Source organism: Typopeltis vanoorti, chromosome 14 (genome assembly GCF_054136105.1).
Source record: "Typopeltis vanoorti isolate ZY-2024b chromosome 14, IOZ_Tvanoo_1.0, whole genome shotgun sequence".
Classification (NCBI taxonomy): domain Eukaryota; kingdom Metazoa; phylum Arthropoda; class Arachnida; order Uropygi; family Thelyphonidae; genus Typopeltis; species Typopeltis vanoorti.
Window position 1 is genome coordinate 12,396,938 of NC_143562.1, and position 20,063 is coordinate 12,417,000.

Below are 20,063 nucleotides of genomic sequence, written 5' to 3' on the forward strand. Positions count from 1 at the left end.
TTAAACTGTTGAGAGGTGGTTACAGGGTTGACACTGGGGAGTTCTCTCGCTTGGTTGAACAGCAGGAAGGAGTGATGACAAGAGGCCATCCCTGGAAGTTACGAAAGGAAACTGTGAGCAAGAGGGTGTGAAGTGGTTTCTTTGCTTGGAGGGTGGTTGAACCATGGAATGCATTGCCTGATGGAGTGGTGAGAGCGAGAATGGTCAATGAGTTTAAGGAGTGGTACGATAGACTTGTTTCTTAGGAAGGATCACCTACAATGAGTCTTTTGACTCCATGGAGGCCTGAATAATAATAATAATATGAGAGAAATAAATAAACAATAGCAAAAACACATACCCTATATCCATGTTCTCCTTCAAAAATTTCTTCAAAATGTTTTATCTTTTTCTTCAGACCTAGAAAATGAAAAAAATAACCCATTACTATTGAAGAATAAAGATATATGTGTGATGCTGATTTAATATGTTTTTTATGACACCCACTCATGAAAGGTTGTAAACCTACAGTACATAAGTAACTGCTGACAGGATAAAGTGCTTTGACAGAACTACATTTGGTAATTTTTTTTCTGTAATTATTGCAGCTCTTTTGCAGCTTGTTTTATAAATAAAATATTTATTTATTAATACTGTTATTTGATATTCAGTTATAATCATTGAGAAGGAGAGCTCATCATTGTTTCCAGATATGAATCCTGAAGGATTATATAGAATACTATGCAGTATTACATATTTACGTTTGCATTAGTACTGGCTTCCTGTCACAGTTTTATTCCAAATTAATCTATTAATCTATAATACTATCAGATCTTACATTTCAGTCTTCTTAAGTACTGACTGCATGAATTCAGTAAGATATGGATCTTATTTTTTATTTTTTTTCACACAATAAAAAACACCAGTTTTGCAAACCCATAATAGAAGAAAGAGCCATACCACCTCAGATTCAATTTGCTCATATATATATATTATCTCAACTTCTCATTTGAGAATTTATGGAACAAGTAAAACATTTCAGCTATTTTAAGAACAATTTTTAGCAAAAATTGTGGCTAGTGAAAAGATGTCCAATTAAGTGGTGATATCATTAAGAATTTAATTATATCAAATTCATATTTAATGATTCTTCCACTGATTCCATCAGTCCCCTAATAAATATTCTCCTCAGAATTTTAATACCTACAGTCTCTAGTCTTAATTCAAACTTTCATCCAAATTTCAATAAGTTAAAATTGGTTGAAATAGTATCTTATATACTATTAATTTGGTGTTTTATCTAATTTCTCTCTTATTCCATATAAATTTAATCAATTGGCTTCAAATCACTTCACTTCATTGGACATCTTTTCATTAGTCACAATTTTTGCTAAAAAATTTTACTGAAATAGCTGAAATGTTTTACTTGTTCCATAAATTCTCAAATAACGAATAGTCAGGAATGTTTTCCACATTCCTGAAAAACATTCCTGACTATTTTTATAGTTAATGCCTACAGCCTCTAGTCTTCATTCAAACTTTCATCAAAATTTCAATAAGAATAAATTTCAATAATTTGAATTTCAATTAAATTTCAATTTTCAATTAAAATTTTCATACCAAATTTGTTGCAAGTAAAGTAAAGAGCTCAGTTTAATACCCTTGATTTTAATATAGGTACACTACCAATTTTCTGATAATGATCAGGTACCTCCTTTAGTTAGGACAAAATTATGAAAGCATACTTGAAATTCCCATCACCATCCAACAAGATCGCTGGACAAACAACAGATGTCATTGTTTGTGTGCTTGCTAATTATTTACATCTGTACTGGATGATCTCTTGATTTTAAGTGATTCTTAGGTTATTTTGCCTACGTTTAATCCCAGCTAGGACCTCTAAGCAAGAGCCGGTTCACAATGGCATCAGTAATGGTGTTAAGCAAGAGTGAAAGTCCATATCCACTTATACTATCATTTATACTAATGCATTTCATTTCATCACTTAATTCATATTTACATTTAATATTTAAGTTTCTAGTGGTCCATGGTGCTAGACATGGATGGCTGAGTGGTTAGTACATTTCTCTCTGACCAACAGGTTGTCGCTTTGAATTCTGCTGTGAGATGGGCATTTCATGAATGTCTTTAGGTGGAAGATAAAAAGATAAGCAAGTTTGAGTGCAGTTAGTAGTTGGAAGGTGTCCAATCATTCGATGCTGTTGGCACACTTTCCCTCGATGAATCTTTTTACTCCCTGGAGGTGTCACATAATAATAATAATAGTTCTTTGGGAAAACAGTGTGAGGAATACTGTTCCAAGAAAAAAGACAAGCAGAATGAAGGAGTTCATAAGGTACATCTGAAACAGGACAGTGAATGGATGTTAATTAGCAGTTGTTTGCATTTACAGGCCTCAAGGAAAGCATAGATAGGAATGGTGACAGCCAATACAATGGAACAGCACTTATGAAAAACCTACAAGATTTGCAAAGCAGAAATGAAATGTGTATAAGAAAATCTAAGAGGCAAAATTAGAATTTCTGAAGTGAGTTGAGTTAGCTAGTCTCATAACAAGATGGGCAAAGTGGTTACCTCTTGGAAACCAGGTTTTCATCCAACAGGCAAACAAGCTAACTCTATTATAGCATTAATTAATTACCCTGTTACACCATCAAATTAAGGGAGTGAATAAAATGTCATCAATGATATTATATCTGAAGATATCAGAAAAGTATTTGACAAAGTTAAAATTCAAGAATCTGTGAGCAAAGCCAATCTAAGACGATATAGTCATTTATACAGAATAGGATAGCAAAGGGTAGCAAAACAGATATAACTGATGATGAGAAAAAGACAGTGAGAAATACCAAGTGCTTGGTGGATTCATGTACTTAATAATGCTTAGAAGACAAAATAATATTAGCTGATATTATTGGAGAACTCACATATAACCTTAATTTGGAAAAAAAATTGTTGATAGCAAGCTAGTAATAAAAGGCAGAAATTAATAACTTGACAATATTGGAGACTTCACATTATTATTATTAATATGAGACTGCAATGGAGTCAGACTCATCGCAGGAAACACATACAATCATGTGCACAAAGCTCATCAAACAGTGCCTTAAACTCATTCAATGTGTCTGCATTCACAACATACACTCAGGCAATGCATTCCATTCACCAACCACTCTCCATGCAAAGATTGTACTCTTCACACCCATCTTACAGTTTTCAGGGATGCCCTGTTGTTTCATCCCACTCTCTCATTCCATGAAAAATTTATTCCATGTTAATCTAGTAACAGCCCTTGGCCAGCTTATATGTCTCAATCATATCCCTTCTCCTCCTCCTATTCACAAGACTTTGCAAATTACATTTCTTCAATCTGTCTTCAAACCCCATTCTAAAGACCAGTTACCACCTTTGTGAGTCTTCTCTGTACCCTTTCTAAGATATCCTCATCACCATGAAAACCAGGAGATCATATCTGTGCACAGTAATATTATATGAGGCTTTATACAATGGAACCATAACCTCTATTTCTGCATACCAAAGTCCTCTGCATTATTGCCATTATCTGATGCAACAACTTCACAACTTGTGTACTTGTGGCTTTGAACTTCAGGTCCTTGTCCACAACCACTCCGAGGTCTCTTGCCTCCTCAACTTTCACCAAATTTCCCCACCAAGTGTATACTTTGCGTTCCATTGTTGCTTACCAAATTTCAGAGCCTTACACTTTGCAATATTGAATTGAGAGTTCCACTTACCTGCCACTTCATAGAATCTATTCAAATCCTCCTGTAAGGCCACAACATCTGCTTGACTCCACATTGTTCTCCCTAATTTTGCATCATCTATAAAGAGTTGCATATCACCAGTTAGACCTGTCCCAATATCATTCATATACAAGTTGAACAATAATAGCCTATACAGCACCACTAGTGACTTTTCTCTTCCAGTATGCTGTGCCCTTATATATACAACTTTCTGATACCTATCTGATAGTTAGTCACTGATCTAACTGATTAGTTTGTTATCCAATTCCATTCATTTCAATTTAACAGTTTGTGTGGTTGTCTATCAAAAGCTTCTGCAAAATGTAGGTATGCCACACATCTCTCTTTTCCAATACATTTATCACCTTGTTATAGTACATAAGTTGGTAAAACATGACATCCGTTTAACAAACCCATGCTGATCATCAGAGAATACTGCTATTATCAACACATTTTTGCACCGTAATTCTCCCTAATCTCTTCAGTATTACCTTAACAATAATTAAAGATATACAGATTGGCCTATAATTTATAGCCAAGTCTCATCACTCCCTTTATGCAGTGAGATAGTTTTACCTGCTTTCTAGTCCTTTCGTACCTGTGTTATTGTAAGACTTATTAAACAGGCACGGCAATTCTCTGGAACATTCCCTTAAGACACATGGTGACATGTTAGCAAATCCGATGCAACACACTTATAAATTGTTGACCGAACTGTCTTCTGCAACAGTTACCATTCTACCATTTTCATTCATTAACATCATCTTACCATAATCATGATTCCTTCTACTTGCCACATATTGTAAAAACTCAAAGGTTTTTCTTTGTCTGATTTGCTAATTTCTGCTCATACTGCACTTTTGCTGTCCTTACCAACTGGTGCAACCTTCCTGGCCTGTTCTTTATACTCCTCATGCAATTGACTGTTACTATTATTCATCTTGTGCTGCTTCAACAGAATTCTTTTCTTCCAGATTTCATACTTAATCCCTTCATTCATCCATTTAACACCTACCTTATTCAGGGTTTTGATCAATTGGTCAATTCCTCCCTCAGCTCCTCATCCTACCTGACTCACAATCACATTCTCAAATAAATGATTAGACCTAAGACTCTTGATCCTTGTGTTCCTCCCCCACCCCTTACATGCCATCTAAGATAGTTATTTCTCAATATGTTCATTTTCCTTATACCCAAATGCTATCTCTTCATTTCAATCTATATTATCACAATTAAAATCATCCATAACGATCACCCTTCCTTTATTCGCCAAATTGCTTATACATTTTGCTTATACACTTTGGCTTATACTGATATGATAACCACTGGTTGGCCAGTGGTTAGCATATCAGCTCTCCAGCCAAAAAAGGCTGCAGGTTCAAATCCAATCATGGAGGTTTGTGATTGTCTGTGAAAATACTAGCGGTAGTGGTTGGCAGTAGATGGCATTGGTGTAGTTGCAGTTCATTGTAGTTGGTAAGTTGAGTGGTGGAGACAGAGAGTTGTAGAGTAGACACCCTCCCTTGATGAGTCTTTGGATGCCCTGGAGGTGCCACGTAATAATAATAAAATATAAAATTCTTTCTAAAGATAATAAAAACAACATAATATCTGCGTACATTAAAGCAAAATAAAAAAATTCATTATGTTGATTATCTAAACATTAAAAAATAATTTTAAGCAGAATAATTGTTCTTGGTACATATTCACATACTTTAATCAGTTTATTGGGCATATCTCTAAAACTGTGTCACTGGTATTTTTCTGAAGAATATATTTTTTCGATGATCTTATTATTTTTAATTTTTTCATAAAATTGCCTACAGCCTTCTTCAAAGTAGCATTTTATGGTTAATAAATTTGAAATTTTTGCTACTTTAAATTGACTCTTCTCTACAGACCATAATAATTTTAATGGAGAAAGTACACCAAATGGCCTGCAGGGTAGCAGCTTTGAATATTTTTCCCACCATCCTTATATAAAGGAGTTAGCTGTCTCTTGCCACTCATATCCAAACGCACTTTGTTTTATCAGCAAGTGCTCTGCATGCTATGTTTAAAACAAAACGTTCATTATGTTGCACTGGGAAAAAAAAAAAGAAGATAAGTTAAAAAATAAGGCACCAGGACAAATGTTCAACTGGATGGGATGGCAGGATAATGGGCATAAACCAAGATGTATGGATCCTACTTATTTCTGATGCTCCTGGTATTTGTAAATAAACACACAAGTTCACTTTTAAGTCTATAATCAGTCCTGCCCATGCCACTTGTTGGTTGTGATTTCCCCACACCTTACCATCCCTACATGCATTCACTACACCTCCAACATCCACTCTCCTTACTGTGTCTCCCTGTCCACCCTGACTCTCCCAGTTTCCATATCTTGCATTCCAGCTCTCTTATCTTACACTACTACTACTCCCATTTACAACCACTTCAGTCTCACCTCCACTCTCTCTCCTGATCTTTCGCTTCATGTTTTACTTCCTCTGATCTCTTGCTCATATCATTCATTGCATCTCCTTGTAGTAACAGTCTCTCTCCATCTGACTTGCATCATATCCATTTAAATGCAATCCGTCACTTTTGTACAATTCCACCCTTCCACCAAATTCATTCCACACATTTACAAACTCCACTTCCTTCTCCTCACATAGCTCTGCCCACATACTATTCATGATTCCTGCTCTCCATCTCAGCTTGTCACTATCATACTTTGTAACACATTGACTACCTTTCTAACCACACTGTTATCTTTTACTGTCGTCAGCAACACTCTGATGTTCCATCCTCATATTCTCCTTATGTATAACCAAGTTATTTGTTATAACAACCACCACTAACCTGATTGCTTGTCTGCTTCTCATGGTCAATACATCAATTATCCTGCTAATTCTTTCTCCTGGAAAATACACCTTATGGAATCTCTCATTTACTCCACTTCTAATAATGGAATCTCTACACATCACTATATCCTTTTGCACTCTTTCATTCGGACTTGCCAAACTTTTCATCTCACTTCTCGTTCTGATTAAAGAATTTTTCAAGTCTTGCATCTTGGCAATTACATTATTTGTTTCTTTAATTTCCTAATTCCTCCTTTGCTTCCACAGTATCTATCATTTGCTTTCATTTCATCAATCATACTTTCTTTCACTTCCACAATGTCACTCACTTTCATTCAGTGTTTCATAGTCTCTTACTCCCACAATTATTATTATTAAACAAGACCTCATGGAGTCAAAGACTCATCTAGGAGGTCCTTTTATCTCACACACACATCTAATCATACTGCGTCTTACACACATTCAAACTCCTTGCAGACACCACACTCTCAGGCAAGGCATTCCAATCCCTCACAACTCTGCATGAAAAAAACCTGCCTCTCACTCCCCTACTCACACCCTCTTTATACAGTTTCCAGGGATGACCTCTGGTTCTCCCCTGATCTCCCACTATTCTCTGTAGAACTTCTCCACCATTGATCCTATAACAACCCCTTACCAACTTATAGGTCTCTATCATATCTCCCCTCTTCCTTCTCTCCACTAGACTCTGCAAATTACATCTTTTCAATCTTTCCTCATACTCGACATTCCAGAGGTCAGAAACTACTTTAGTCAGTTGCCTTTGGACCCTTTCCAACATCTCTTCATCCTTCTGAAAACCAGGTGACCAAATCTGGGCACAATAGTTCATGTGTGGCCTAATCAAAGCCCTATACAATGGAACAAGAATCTCCCTACTTCTACACGTCAGTGTCCTCCTCATCATTCCCAGAAGTCTTTGTGTTGTCTTCACAATTTTGGCGATGTGTCCCCTAAATTTTAGATCCTTATCCACTATCACCCCCAGATCTCTTATTTCCTCTACTTCCAACAATATATTCTCACCAAGCATAAATTCTGCATCCCATCTTTGTTTTCCAAATTTTAAAACCTTATATTTTGCAACATTGAACTCACATCCCCATTTGCTTGCCCAATCACTCAATTTATTCAAGTCTTCTTGCAAGGCCACAACATCTTCATTACTCTTTATGGTTCGTCCCAACTTTGAATCATCTGCAAACAACTAAATATCTCCATCCAAATCTTCGCCAATATCATTAATATACAAGTTAAATAGTAATGGCCCTAAAACAGATCCCTGAGGCACTCCACTAGTGACTTTCCTTTTCCTGGATATTGCACCCTCATAACACAACTTGTTGATACTTATCAGATAGCCAGTCTCCAATCCAATGCACTAATCTAACATCCAACCCCATTTGCTCTAGTTTGACTGTCAACTTATCATGAGGTACTCTATCAAAAGCTTTTGCGAAATCCAAGTATATTACTGTGTATCCTTCTCCTCTGTCCAAGGAAGCAGTCACTTTATTGTAATAAGTAAGTAGATTACTAAAACACGACCTCCCTTTAGCAAATCCATGCTGTCCATCAAAGATTATACCATTGTTGTCAACCCAACTCTGGATCCTAGTTCTCACAAGCTTCTCCAACAACTTAACCACAACACCTGACACACAGATAGGCCTATAGTTTGATGCTTGAGTTCGATCACCTCCTTTATGAAGTGGCACAATCTTGCCCTCCTTCCACTCTTTAGGGACTTGACCAAGTGCAAGACTCGTATTAAAAAAATATGTCAAGGCAGGTGTCAGCTCTCTGGCACATTCCTTCAGAATACGCGGTGATATATTATCAAGTCTCACAGCCTTATTTACATCTAGTTTACTCAACTCCCCAAACACCTCTTGCTCACTTACAGTCAGTCTCCCCTCCCCATCATCAACTGCTCTTAATCTCTCCATGAAGTCACATTCACAAGATTGAAAGATCTTTATGAACTGCTCATTAAGTATCTCCACCACACATTCTGCAACAGCTGTCTTTATACCATTTCCTCCAATCAATGTCATCCTTCCATAATCATTCTTTCTTTTGCTGGCTACATATCGAAAGAACTCCCTAGGATTCTTTTTGGCTTCATTAGCTAACTGCTGTTCATACCTCTCTTTAGCTACTCTCACAAACCAAGTCACCCTCCTTGCCTGGTCTTTGTAGACCTCATGAAATTGGTTACTTCCACTTCTCTTATGCTGCCTCCACAATGCCCTTTTTCTCTGTATTGCAGGCTTAATCTCTTTGTTCATCCATCTCACACCTACCTTATTTAACCTTCTCACCCATGGTATACATTTAGACATTGCATCTACTAAATATTTTTTGAAAATCCCCCAAGCTGCATTGATCTCTTTTCCAGCTAACTCCTCATTCCATGCTACACCTGCAAGCTGTTTCCTGAGCTCTTCATAATCACCCCCCCTTGTAGTTCCACATATACCCTTTTTTCACAAGGGTCCTTGCACTGCTGGCAACCACCCAAGTAATCACCTCATAGTCACTTTCACCAATTGGTGGATGATTTGATACCTCATTGATAATTACATCCTCCGATGAAATGACCAAATCCAAGACCCTTAATCCTCGTGTGCCCTCTGTTACATACTGTCTGAGGTAGTTATCCCTCAAAAACTCAATTTCTTTACTTCCAGTTGCTATCTCTTCATTCCAGTCTATATTGCCATAATTAAAATCACCCATAATGATCACCCTTTTCTTATTTGCTTGGCTTATTTGACTATACATTTCACTATCACCACCATCCACATTACCAGGTCTATAACAACATCCCACCAAATATTTGATTATATTCACCTCTATCTCACACCATACTGCCTCAAAACCACTGGCCCCATTTCCCTCTTGCATCTGCCGGTGAAGGTTGGTCGATTGGTAGAGCCTCTGCTACTAATGGCTCAGTTAAGTATGTTTTGAGCGCGGTTAGTAGTTGGAAGGGGACCAATCGTTCGATGCTGTCGGCACACTCTCCCTCGATGAGTCTTTGGACTCCCTGGAGGTGTCAAAATAATAATAATAATAATAATAATAATAATAATAATAATAATAATAATAATAATCTCTACCTTGTATGGACATAACTCTTTCTCTATCATCAATAGCACTCCCCCTCCCTTTTTACCCCTTCTATCCTCACAAAACACATCATACCTTTCCATCTCTATTCCTGTCAGGATGTCATCCTCATCTAACCATGTCTCACTTATTCCGACAATCTCTGGGTGCACAGACGCAATTAGTGCAACCATTTCATCCGCCTTGTTTCTTATACTTCTAGCATTGGTATACAAACACAACAACTCATTTCTGGATCTACAGCTAGTTCCACTGATACCACTCACTCGATGTGATCTCTCCATGCTGGACTGGGGCCATTTCCCTTTCTGCTTCTTCATTTTAGAACCCTTTGCAATTCCATCTGTTTCCTTTTGATCCCTGATCATCCCATTACTTTCCTGCCTACACATGCTCTCACCTCCTCTTGGAGCATCCACCTTTCTCACGCTGTGTATCCCTGTCCACCCTGAGCCTCCCCGTTTCCCTGCTCCTCTTGCACACCCATTCTCTCATTTTCTATACTCATACCACTCACTTCCCCATTCATTTCCACTTCTTCAATCTCTCCTGTCTTACTCTCCTGCTCTTCCACATCACTCCCCTCTCAATCTGATTCATTCTCTCTATTCACTTCTCCACTTTCCAGCAGCAGTCTTTCCAAGCGACTCACACCATAACCACTCAAATGCAGTCCATCGCTCCCATACAGCTCACTTCGTCCCTCAAACTCATTCCACACATTAACAAACTGTACTCCCATCTCCTCACACATTTCAGCCAGAATATCATTCATAATCCTTGCTCTCCGCCTCATTTCACCACAATCATACCTAGGCAACACACTGACTACCCTTCCTGTCACACTATTCTCTTTTATCTTTCCAAGCAGTCTCCTGACATTCATTTTGACATGCTCTTTGTTCTCTCTCAAATCATTTGTACCAATTAATACAAATAACTCTTTTGCTCGTTCCCGCCTCATATTTAATGCCTCAATCACTCTACTCATTTTACCGTCTGGAAAACATACCTTGTGCATTTTATCCTCTAGCACACCTTTAATAATGGAGTCGCCATACAACGCCACTCGCTCATCTTTCATTAACTCTTTCATGCCACCATGATTTATTTTAACAGTTTCGACCTGAATTCTCTTAATTTCATTCCGCATCCATTTCATTTCTTGCTTCATCCAATCCTATTCACCTTCCGAACCTCACGACACATTCTCTCTATTATTAAATCTTTCTAACTTTCTAACTCTCGACCACCTCTTCTCACTTTCTCTCTCATTCATCCTTCTTTGTTTCCGTACTTTCGGTCCAACATACGTCCAACTTTCACTATCATTCTTCTCACTTTCACTCTCACATATCTTTCTTTGTTTCCGTACTTTCGGACTAACATGCGTCCAACGTTCGCTATCATTCTTCTCACTTTTACTGTCATTCATCATTCTTTGGTTCAGTACTTTCGTTCCAACATGCGTCGAACTTTCACCATCATTCATTCTCTTTTCGCTATCATTCATTCTTTCGATTTTTTTTACTTGCGATTTCTGCATCACGCCATTTCTACTTTCATTCGTTCTCTCAATTTCGTTTCTTTCCGCCTCACTTTCGTCTCTTTTAACATCCGTTACGGCTGTCAAATTGCTCTTTCTTTTTTCCTGATTTTTTAACAATTTTTCGCCTGTCTTTCTCACCATCCTTCTCTTTCAAAGATGCACTCGCGACACAATCGGTACTAACACTTTCTGTCATCAATTTCATATTCGCATTCATCAATTCCTCGTTCAGGTCACATTTCGCACACACCCTTCTTCCATCTGCACTAAATATCCACAAATCATTTATGTAATCGAAGGAATACATATAACAGACCTCACACTTAACGAAACGACTGAAATCCAAATTAAAATCATGGAATGACAATGGCGCCGCCATTTTTTTTTTTTTTTTTTTTTCCTGCAGGTTACTAGGTCTAATATTAACGATTTTGTATTTAGTTTGGGCAAGAAAAAAAAACCCGCACTAATAATATCGGTAGCGTACAACGTTTACAGCCGCTCTTACTTAAACAATTACGCATATATACTTAATTATTCCTAGTAAAACTTATCTGAATCAGGAGCTCTTCAAAACACGTCCGTAGCACTTGACCCACTAGCGCCCTCCATGCTCTCTTTCATTCTATCAGTCAGTTTCATATTTACCAATAGCTCATAGTCCAACAGATTATCACATTTTCGATATATTCATACCTTTTGTCTCTTGTTTAGTCTCTCCACGTATGTTGCACTCAAGACAACCATTCTTGAAAAGTCCACACATTAATTACATTTGATTTCATACTGCATAACATGCAGATCTCATTTGTACCGACCACCATTTTGTTGGTGTCTTCACTGTGAAAGCTTCAAAAACAGTAAAAGAAATGTCTGTTTCAAACACACAAATCCCCAGAATCACTCAGTTATGATAAGCTAGAAAAAAATAAACTTACATCAAAACAAAATGAAACTCACTAATCACTACTAAAATAAAACTTATCTTTTCAATTTTTAAACTTTTAACAGTCTTTCACTAAGTGGTTTTCTGGAGACAATTTTTTTAATGTAATCCTTCCTACCTTACAGTTTGAAAGAAAATTGTTGACAGGAAGCTGGTAGTAATGTAAACTTAATTATGCAGCAATATCACAGCGTTCTAACCCCCCCCCCTCCCTCAAGGGTACTTATCAGGAAATAATGAGGATTATATCACTTATTAGGTTTGCATAAAGCCTGGTTAGTTGGCTGTGAGGATTATTAAGCCTAACGCTGAAATGTTAGGCTCAGAAGCCTTCGTGACCAGCAAACCTGAGCAGGTTTGTTATTAAGCCTAAGGGGATGATAACAGTATTCAATATTATTACTATATTATTACAGGAAAACCACTTGTAATGCGAATTCGATATGCATGATAATTAGTTAGATTGATTGAGTGAAATTATACTATTTCCTGCTTTAAGCAAGTGATTAATCAGTTAACGCGATTTTTTTATGTTATGCGAAATTTTTTGTCGCCAATCTGAAGTGAGCGGAAAAGCTGAAGGTCATAAAGATACATGAAAGTGGTGCTAGTAATATAATGATTGTGCAAGACCTGGGGGATACAGCGAGTCTACATTCGGACTAAATAAGATAAATAAGAGCAAAGAATACAAAGAACAAGGAAAATTTGCTACTGCTTCTTTAAGCATACAGATCGCCTGAAATAGAAGCCATTTAATGATCGAGATGGAAGTGTCTTCTATCTCTCTGAATTGAGGTGTATAATCAAAAAAGAATACCTCTTAGTACAGGAAATATTCAGGCAATGGCTCTCAATATTTTTTACCTCATTGAAAGAGACCAAATTTCAAGAGGAATGTGAAAGCTTTATTAATAGTTTAGGATGGTTTGACAATTTTAAAAATCGAACTGGACTGCATAATGTAAGAATAACTGGGGAATTTGCTAATGCTGAAAAAGATTCTGTGGCCAAGTTTCCTGAAGAATTGCAAAGGATAATTCAGGAGGGTGATTATGACGATCGACAAATATTCAATGTCGATGAAATCTGTCTCTTTTGGAAGTGTATGCCAACAAAAACTTTCCTTGCTAAAATTGAAGCATCTCAACCAGGATACAAAGTATCTAAAGATTGTCTTACACTTTTATTAGGAGGCAATGCAGAAGGAGACTTTAAACTCAAGCCTAAATTAGTTTATCGTGTGCAAAATCCAAGATCTAACATTAATGAAGAAATCAGCACAATTGGAAAAGAACTTTTATTTAATGAACTGGATAATGAAGATGCGAGAAACTTGCTCAATTCCCATTAAGAACATTTAAGCGAGAATGATCTCCTTCAACTAGAAGAACAGTGTGCATATGAAGAAGAAGATAAGGAGTGCGAAGAAGAACAGAATGTTATTAATAAGAAGCTAACTGCTAAAGAACTTGAGCTAGTTTTCACACACATTGAACATGTTAAGGAAATTTTGTTTGATGCTGATCCTGATATGGAACGAAGCTTCAAAGTTTGCCGCAATCTTGATAAAGCAATCGCCAGCTATCACAAATTGTATGACAAGATGAAAAAGTCGAGCACGATTCAAACATCTTTACTTTTTTTTTGTAAAAAAACAGCTCAATCAAATGTTTAGACAATAAATAAAAAATAAGCAATTGATTTTTATTAACTTTGATGATTTTATCCTTTAATATAGCTTATACTGTAATTTTTTTCCAAATTTACACTAACTGATGGATGAATTATAATTATTCCTATTGTTTATTGTATTCGTTTAATGTGATTTCGCTTAGTGCACATTAAATGATGGATTAATTAATCGCATTAAGCGAGGTTTTCCTGTATTAATATTATTATACAAAATTAATTCAAATATTTATATCAAACAAACTAAACAAAATTTATCAAAGGACACCTACTGTGGATTTTCTTAGCTAGTTGCTTCATAGTGGCAGCTGAAGCTTCTTCTTCCTTTAAAGTACTAATTAAAATAACAATATTAGATATTAAGACATGCAAATATTAGAAAACTATTTATTAAAATAGACACTTGTTTTTATGTTTAGATGTGCAGTTTCTGAATGCCGATAAACTGAGGATTAAATAATTAGACGAATTAAATAATCAACAATTAACTTAAAATTGAAAGCATTTTTCTGTATTATTACCATTGTATTAATTATTTCAACTTAAAATGAATCTCCAAAATTTCTTGAATAAATAGGTATGAAAAATAAAAACAGAATGAATAGCAAACCAGAACAGGATCACACTCATTTACACTTCTACAATAGAGAAAAAAAAGCCAATATCAAAAAAGTATTTCAAAAACTTATGGTACAAATAAACAAAATTACAAAGCTGACCAAACTGTATTCTTACATCACAATAAAACTGTTTTACATCGCTTTACATCACAATAAAATTATGGTACATGATGAAATTTCCAGCGAAACCTTTATCAAATGCACTAACAAAAGGCAAATATATGGAAGCTTGGGCAGTGCCCATGTCCTTTAAGTAGTGAAAGATGCTGAGGATTGTATTCTCATAAGCTCTCAGGTCAACTTACGAAACTTTCTATAAACATTCAGCTTTGAAATAATGTTGGACTTAATATCCACTTGACCTATGGCAACAAATGATATTTTAATAAGTTTCTTAGAGATAGGATTACGTAAGGGTCAAAACTATATAAGAGAAGACTCCACACAGCCTTTTAAGGAATGTGGAGAACTAGACTGAGCCAATCCTCCTCCTGCAGCTGGTCAATAGGTATTTACCTGGATACATGAATGAGAATGCATTTACAATTTTGTATTTAACTGACCAAACTGTATTCTTACTGTTTTACTCCACAATAAAATGATGGAATTTTCAGCTGGGGCATCTCCCAGTTAAACAAGGTCCAAGGTATTTACATCAGAGATCCAGAGTGGGCAGTACTGGCACAAACTCCAAATCCGCAGAACTCAGGATCGAGACCATCGACATAAGAGGTATCAAAGGAAAAGAAGTGAGATTGGCAGAATAATGTCAATTTCACTTCTGCCAAATTCTGTGAATAATGAAATTCACAGAATTACTTGGTTATTGAGGAACACACTACCAAGCAGTGATAAAGGAGTTATCATTCCTCTTTATACAGCCTTGATACAACCACATCTGGAATACTGTGCTCAGATCTGGTCACACAAGTTTCTTGGGGATGTGGAGATGATTCAGAAGTGAGTGACCAAGATGGTAAGTGGTCTGTTTAATACTTCCTTTGTGGATAGATTGAGGATTTGTGGGTTACAAAAATTGATATGCACAAAAAGGGATATGACAGAAACATTTACGTTTCTATCATATCCCTTAAAATTTACTTAAAAGATTTTATAGAATTGATGTAGGGGAAATGTTTCAGCACTTGGCTAGAAAGGGAAGGACAAGAGGTCATCCTGAAAATTGGGTAAGAGTATGGTTGGCAAGGATGTGAGGACTAGATTTTTCACTTTGAGAGTGGTGAATGAATTGAATGGGTTGCATGAGTCAGTTATGAGTGTTTTGTCTTAATGGTTTCAAGGAGAGGTATGCCAGATAATGTGTTGATAGTTTGCTTCTCCCACAATGAGCATCAAGGACTCCATGGAGGTGCCTATGCAGTAATAATAATAATAACAATAATATTTTCACTTGAGAAGATATCTTATTGACTTATATAAGAACCTAATTCCACTCACTGGGAAGCTAGTCATTTGAATTTTGTGGTGGTAAAATTTTTCTCTGCAGTAGATTATAATTGACCTGAAGCATTTCAGGTCAAATATAAATCTACTCTAGCTATCTATGCATATTTTCTTTGAAATCTGTGTAGCTTTTGAAACCTCCAGTATTGAAATATACACATTATCTGTGTATTCCGTGTATAGAGGCTTAAGTGCTGTGATACAATCCATTAAGTCTCCAACATGATATCTGTGTATTGCTTGAGGATATTTTCTTTTTCTTTTAATACCAATTTCTTCATCTAATAATTTCTTTGAAATAACCATTCCAGATATCCAAAACCATCTCTTTTATGTTAATATCAACCATAGCACACTGAATACTTACAGTACACTAGTCCTGTGATGGGCAAGTCAAGGATTAAATATCTGGAAGGCTTGTTCTGGAGAAGACCAAATATGTTTAAGATGGTGGCAATGATATCACAATGGATGATAAACATCCTCTCTTACCCACAGTTTTTGTTTTCTTTTGTGTGTGTGTATGCATGCATATAACTTTAAATAAATTTTCAGAGCTGAAAAGTTTTATGATCATCTACAACAACGAGCATGTCCTTTGTAATCAACGTAAGTAGTTGGAGCATTATGACAACCAAGGTCCCGAAACACATATCGTGTAGTAGCTTGTGTAATAATCAACCACCTCAGACAGGTGGTTGATTATTTTCATCTACCATTTATTACATTTACTTAGGTCATTTTCATGGTCTAGTAATCCACCCTGCTTACTGAAATGACATGCAAATGTTCCATATTTGGTATCTAGAGATTCCCAGATTATTTAACCATTAGCACGTCCACAGTACCAAAGTGTTATACATCTACAACCTTTCCTAAATGAAGAATGACATTAAATTTCTTCTACATAATTTTACTCTCCTATAAATTTTAAAGAAAGAAAAACAAAATAAAATCTAAATCCAAATACCAGTTAAGCATTATGAGTTCAAAATATTCACTGGTTGTCAATTCATGTTTTTTTGTCAATCTCATCCATGAAAAGTTGCAAACCATAGCATATTCAATACTATGGGTGAACTATTAGTCAGATCATCTGGAAACTGCTCTGAAGACCAAAACATAGAACTTTTGGAAACCATTTCAAGCTTCCAGTATGCAGAGTACTGGTCAAATACTGAGCAATGAATATCATCTACTACCTAAAGACAATCTCAAATATCCATGCCACAGCAGGATTTGAATCTATGATCTTTTGGTTGGAGAGCAGAGAGGATATCCACTCAGCTAACCAGGACATCTAATTCATAATCAAGAAATGGAAACAAGATATTTGAATGTGCAAAGCGAATTAGTGTCCACCTGCTACTACTAAGAATTTTTTTACCTGCATATGTTCATTGTGGTCAGTTAGCATAACTTCGAAATTTGAGACCTGGAAGCAAATACGAGGGCTGTTCAATAAGCCCGTGCAAAGTCTAAGAGATGGCACCACCAGTACATATCAAGGTTATTTTTAGTTGTTGGCAACTGTTGGAGGATCACACACTAAGCTTCACTCAGATAGATCTATTACTCTGTGTTTGGCATTCATTTGAATCGATCAAGTACCGTGATTTGTGAAAAATGGATGAGAAAGAATTTCGTGTAATGATTATTTTTTGAAAGGCAAAATGGCTCAAGAAACCAAAGCTAAGCTTGATAAACATTATGGTGAGTCTGCACCTTTGATTAGAACAGTTTATAAGTGGTTTAGTAACTTTCAAAGTGGTCATATGAGCACAAGTGGCGCTGAACATTCTGGAGGCCCTGTTGAAGTCACTACTCCAGAAATTATTAAAAAAATCCATGATATGGTGATGGATGATAGAGGAGTGAAGGTGCGTGAAATTGATAACGCTGTGTGCATCTCAAATGACCGCATATATAATATTTTACATGAACATTTACATGTGAGAAAACTATCCGCAAGATGAGTGCCGCGTTTGCTCACACTGGATCAAAAGCGTCAATGTGTGAAATGTTGCAAGGACAGTTTGAAGCTGTTTCAACAGAATCCAGAGGAATTTTTGGGTCGTTTCGTAACAGTAGATGAAACATGGATTCATCACTACCAGCCTGAGACCAAGAAACAGTCAAAACAATGGGTTGCAAGCGGGGAATCTGCACCAAAGAAAGTGAAAACCATTCCTTCAGCAGGAAAGGTTATGGATATCGTCTTCTGGGATGCTCGTGGCATAATCTTCATAGACTTCTTGGAAAAGGGCAAAACAATTACCGGAGTGTATTATGCGTCTTTGCTGGATCGTTTAAATAATGAAATAAAGGAAAAACGACCACACTTGGCGAAAAAGAAGATTCTTTATTACCATGACAACGCATCCGCTCACTTTTCTGCAATTGTGACTGCAAAAATTGTTCAAATTATTCTACTAAGTCCTTTCGCATCACCCCTACTCTTCAGATTTGGCTCCCTTGGACTACTATCTGTTTCCAAACATGAAAAAATGGCTAGCAGGAAAGAGATTTTCATCAAACGATGAAGTGATTGCCGAAACAACTGCATATTTTGAAGAGTTGGACAAATCATACTATATGGACGGGATCAAGAAACTCTAGCATCGTTGGACTAAGCATATAGACCTCAAAGGAGACTATGTTGAAAAATAAAAAATGTTTGTCCCAAAAAAATTGTTTTCTTCATTTTTGCACAGACTTATCAAACACCCTTCATATATTTTTAGAATGTTTCAATTTTTGCTATTACAGCATGGAGTTCACTAAATTATGCGAAATAACACCTTGGTGTCCCAACAGGTGCATAATATATATGCACCTTTTGTATAGAAAAGACCTGTGTTCAAATTTTATTAATAGCTTTTTTAATTGAAGATGAGCTAGCTAGTCAGATATGAAAGTAGAAAGAGTTTTCCTTTCCAGAAGCTCAGGTTTTTCCTTCCTAAAAAACAGACAAACTGGATACACCAAGTTGATAGACATCCTTTAATGAGCAGACTGAAGTTGGGTGGATTGCAGGATAGTTTATTGCATAAGTCCTAAAATGCTATAGAGGTAACAAGTAATAATAATAATGAAATTACAAAAAATCAGCAATAAAAAGATTAACACCAAAGAAAATTGGAGCAACACAGAAACAAGTGGCATGCTCAATACAAACCTATATATCAAGTAATAATTTTGTTACTTTACAAATTTTAGTAGAGATAGCAAACCGAATATGCAAAACAGAGTAAACTCAATAAATTTATACAGAACAAGAGAAAAATCATCCAAAATACCAAATTAATAGTTTCAAAACCAATTTGAACTCATGGATATGACAGCCAGAAACGTGGCTTTTCAATGAAAGTCTGGCTTTGGCAAAGGTGCCCAGGGAATGGAAGGAAGGTAAGATAGTGCCATTGCATAAGGGTGGTAACAGACTGGAAGTGTCTAATTATAGGCCAGTCTGTGTGTCATCAGTAGTTGTTAAGATCTTGGAGAAAGTAGTGAGGGACCGTGTACAGCATTGGGCAGATGAGGGTAATGTTATCTGTGAGAATCAACATGGATTTGTGAAAGGACGCTCTTGTTTTAGCAATATGCTAGCCTTTTATAATAAAGTTACAAGAACATTAGATGAGGGAAAGGCATATACTGCAATTTTCTTAGACTTGGCAAAGGCATTTGACAGGGTGCCACATGATAAGCTGATATTTAAGTTACAGCACATGGGTCTGGATGTCAGATTGGTCAACTGGATTCAGGATTGGCTGTCTGATAGGTATCAGAGAGTTGTGTATGGTGGAGCAGTTTCCAGGAGGCAGAGGGTTACAAGTGGGGTCCCACAGGGCTCAGTACTAGGACCTATATTGTTTAACCTTTATATCAATGACATAGCCAGTGGATTGCAGGGGGATATTCAGTTGTTTGCAGATGATGCGAAGCTGGGAAGGATTATTAGTAATAGTGCAGATGTGGTAGCCCTGCAAGAGGATTTAAATAAGCTAGATAGATGGGCAA

At 36.4% G+C, this 20,063-nt stretch overlaps 1 protein-coding gene across 1 annotated transcript in view; it reads right to left on the reverse strand.

Annotated features, from left to right (window-relative positions):
- LOC150099235 (protein FAM13A-like) overlaps positions 1-20,063 on the reverse strand; it is a 267,122-nt gene that overhangs the window by 92,345 nt on the left and 154,714 nt on the right. The window contains exons 14-15 of the mRNA XM_090404288.1: positions 14,229-14,290; positions 341-399 (exon numbers count right to left, since the gene is read on the reverse strand). Coding sequence (XP_090260414.1) covers positions 341-399; positions 14,229-14,290 — 121 coding nt within the window. The remainder of the gene's footprint in view (positions 1-340; positions 400-14,228; positions 14,291-20,063) is intronic.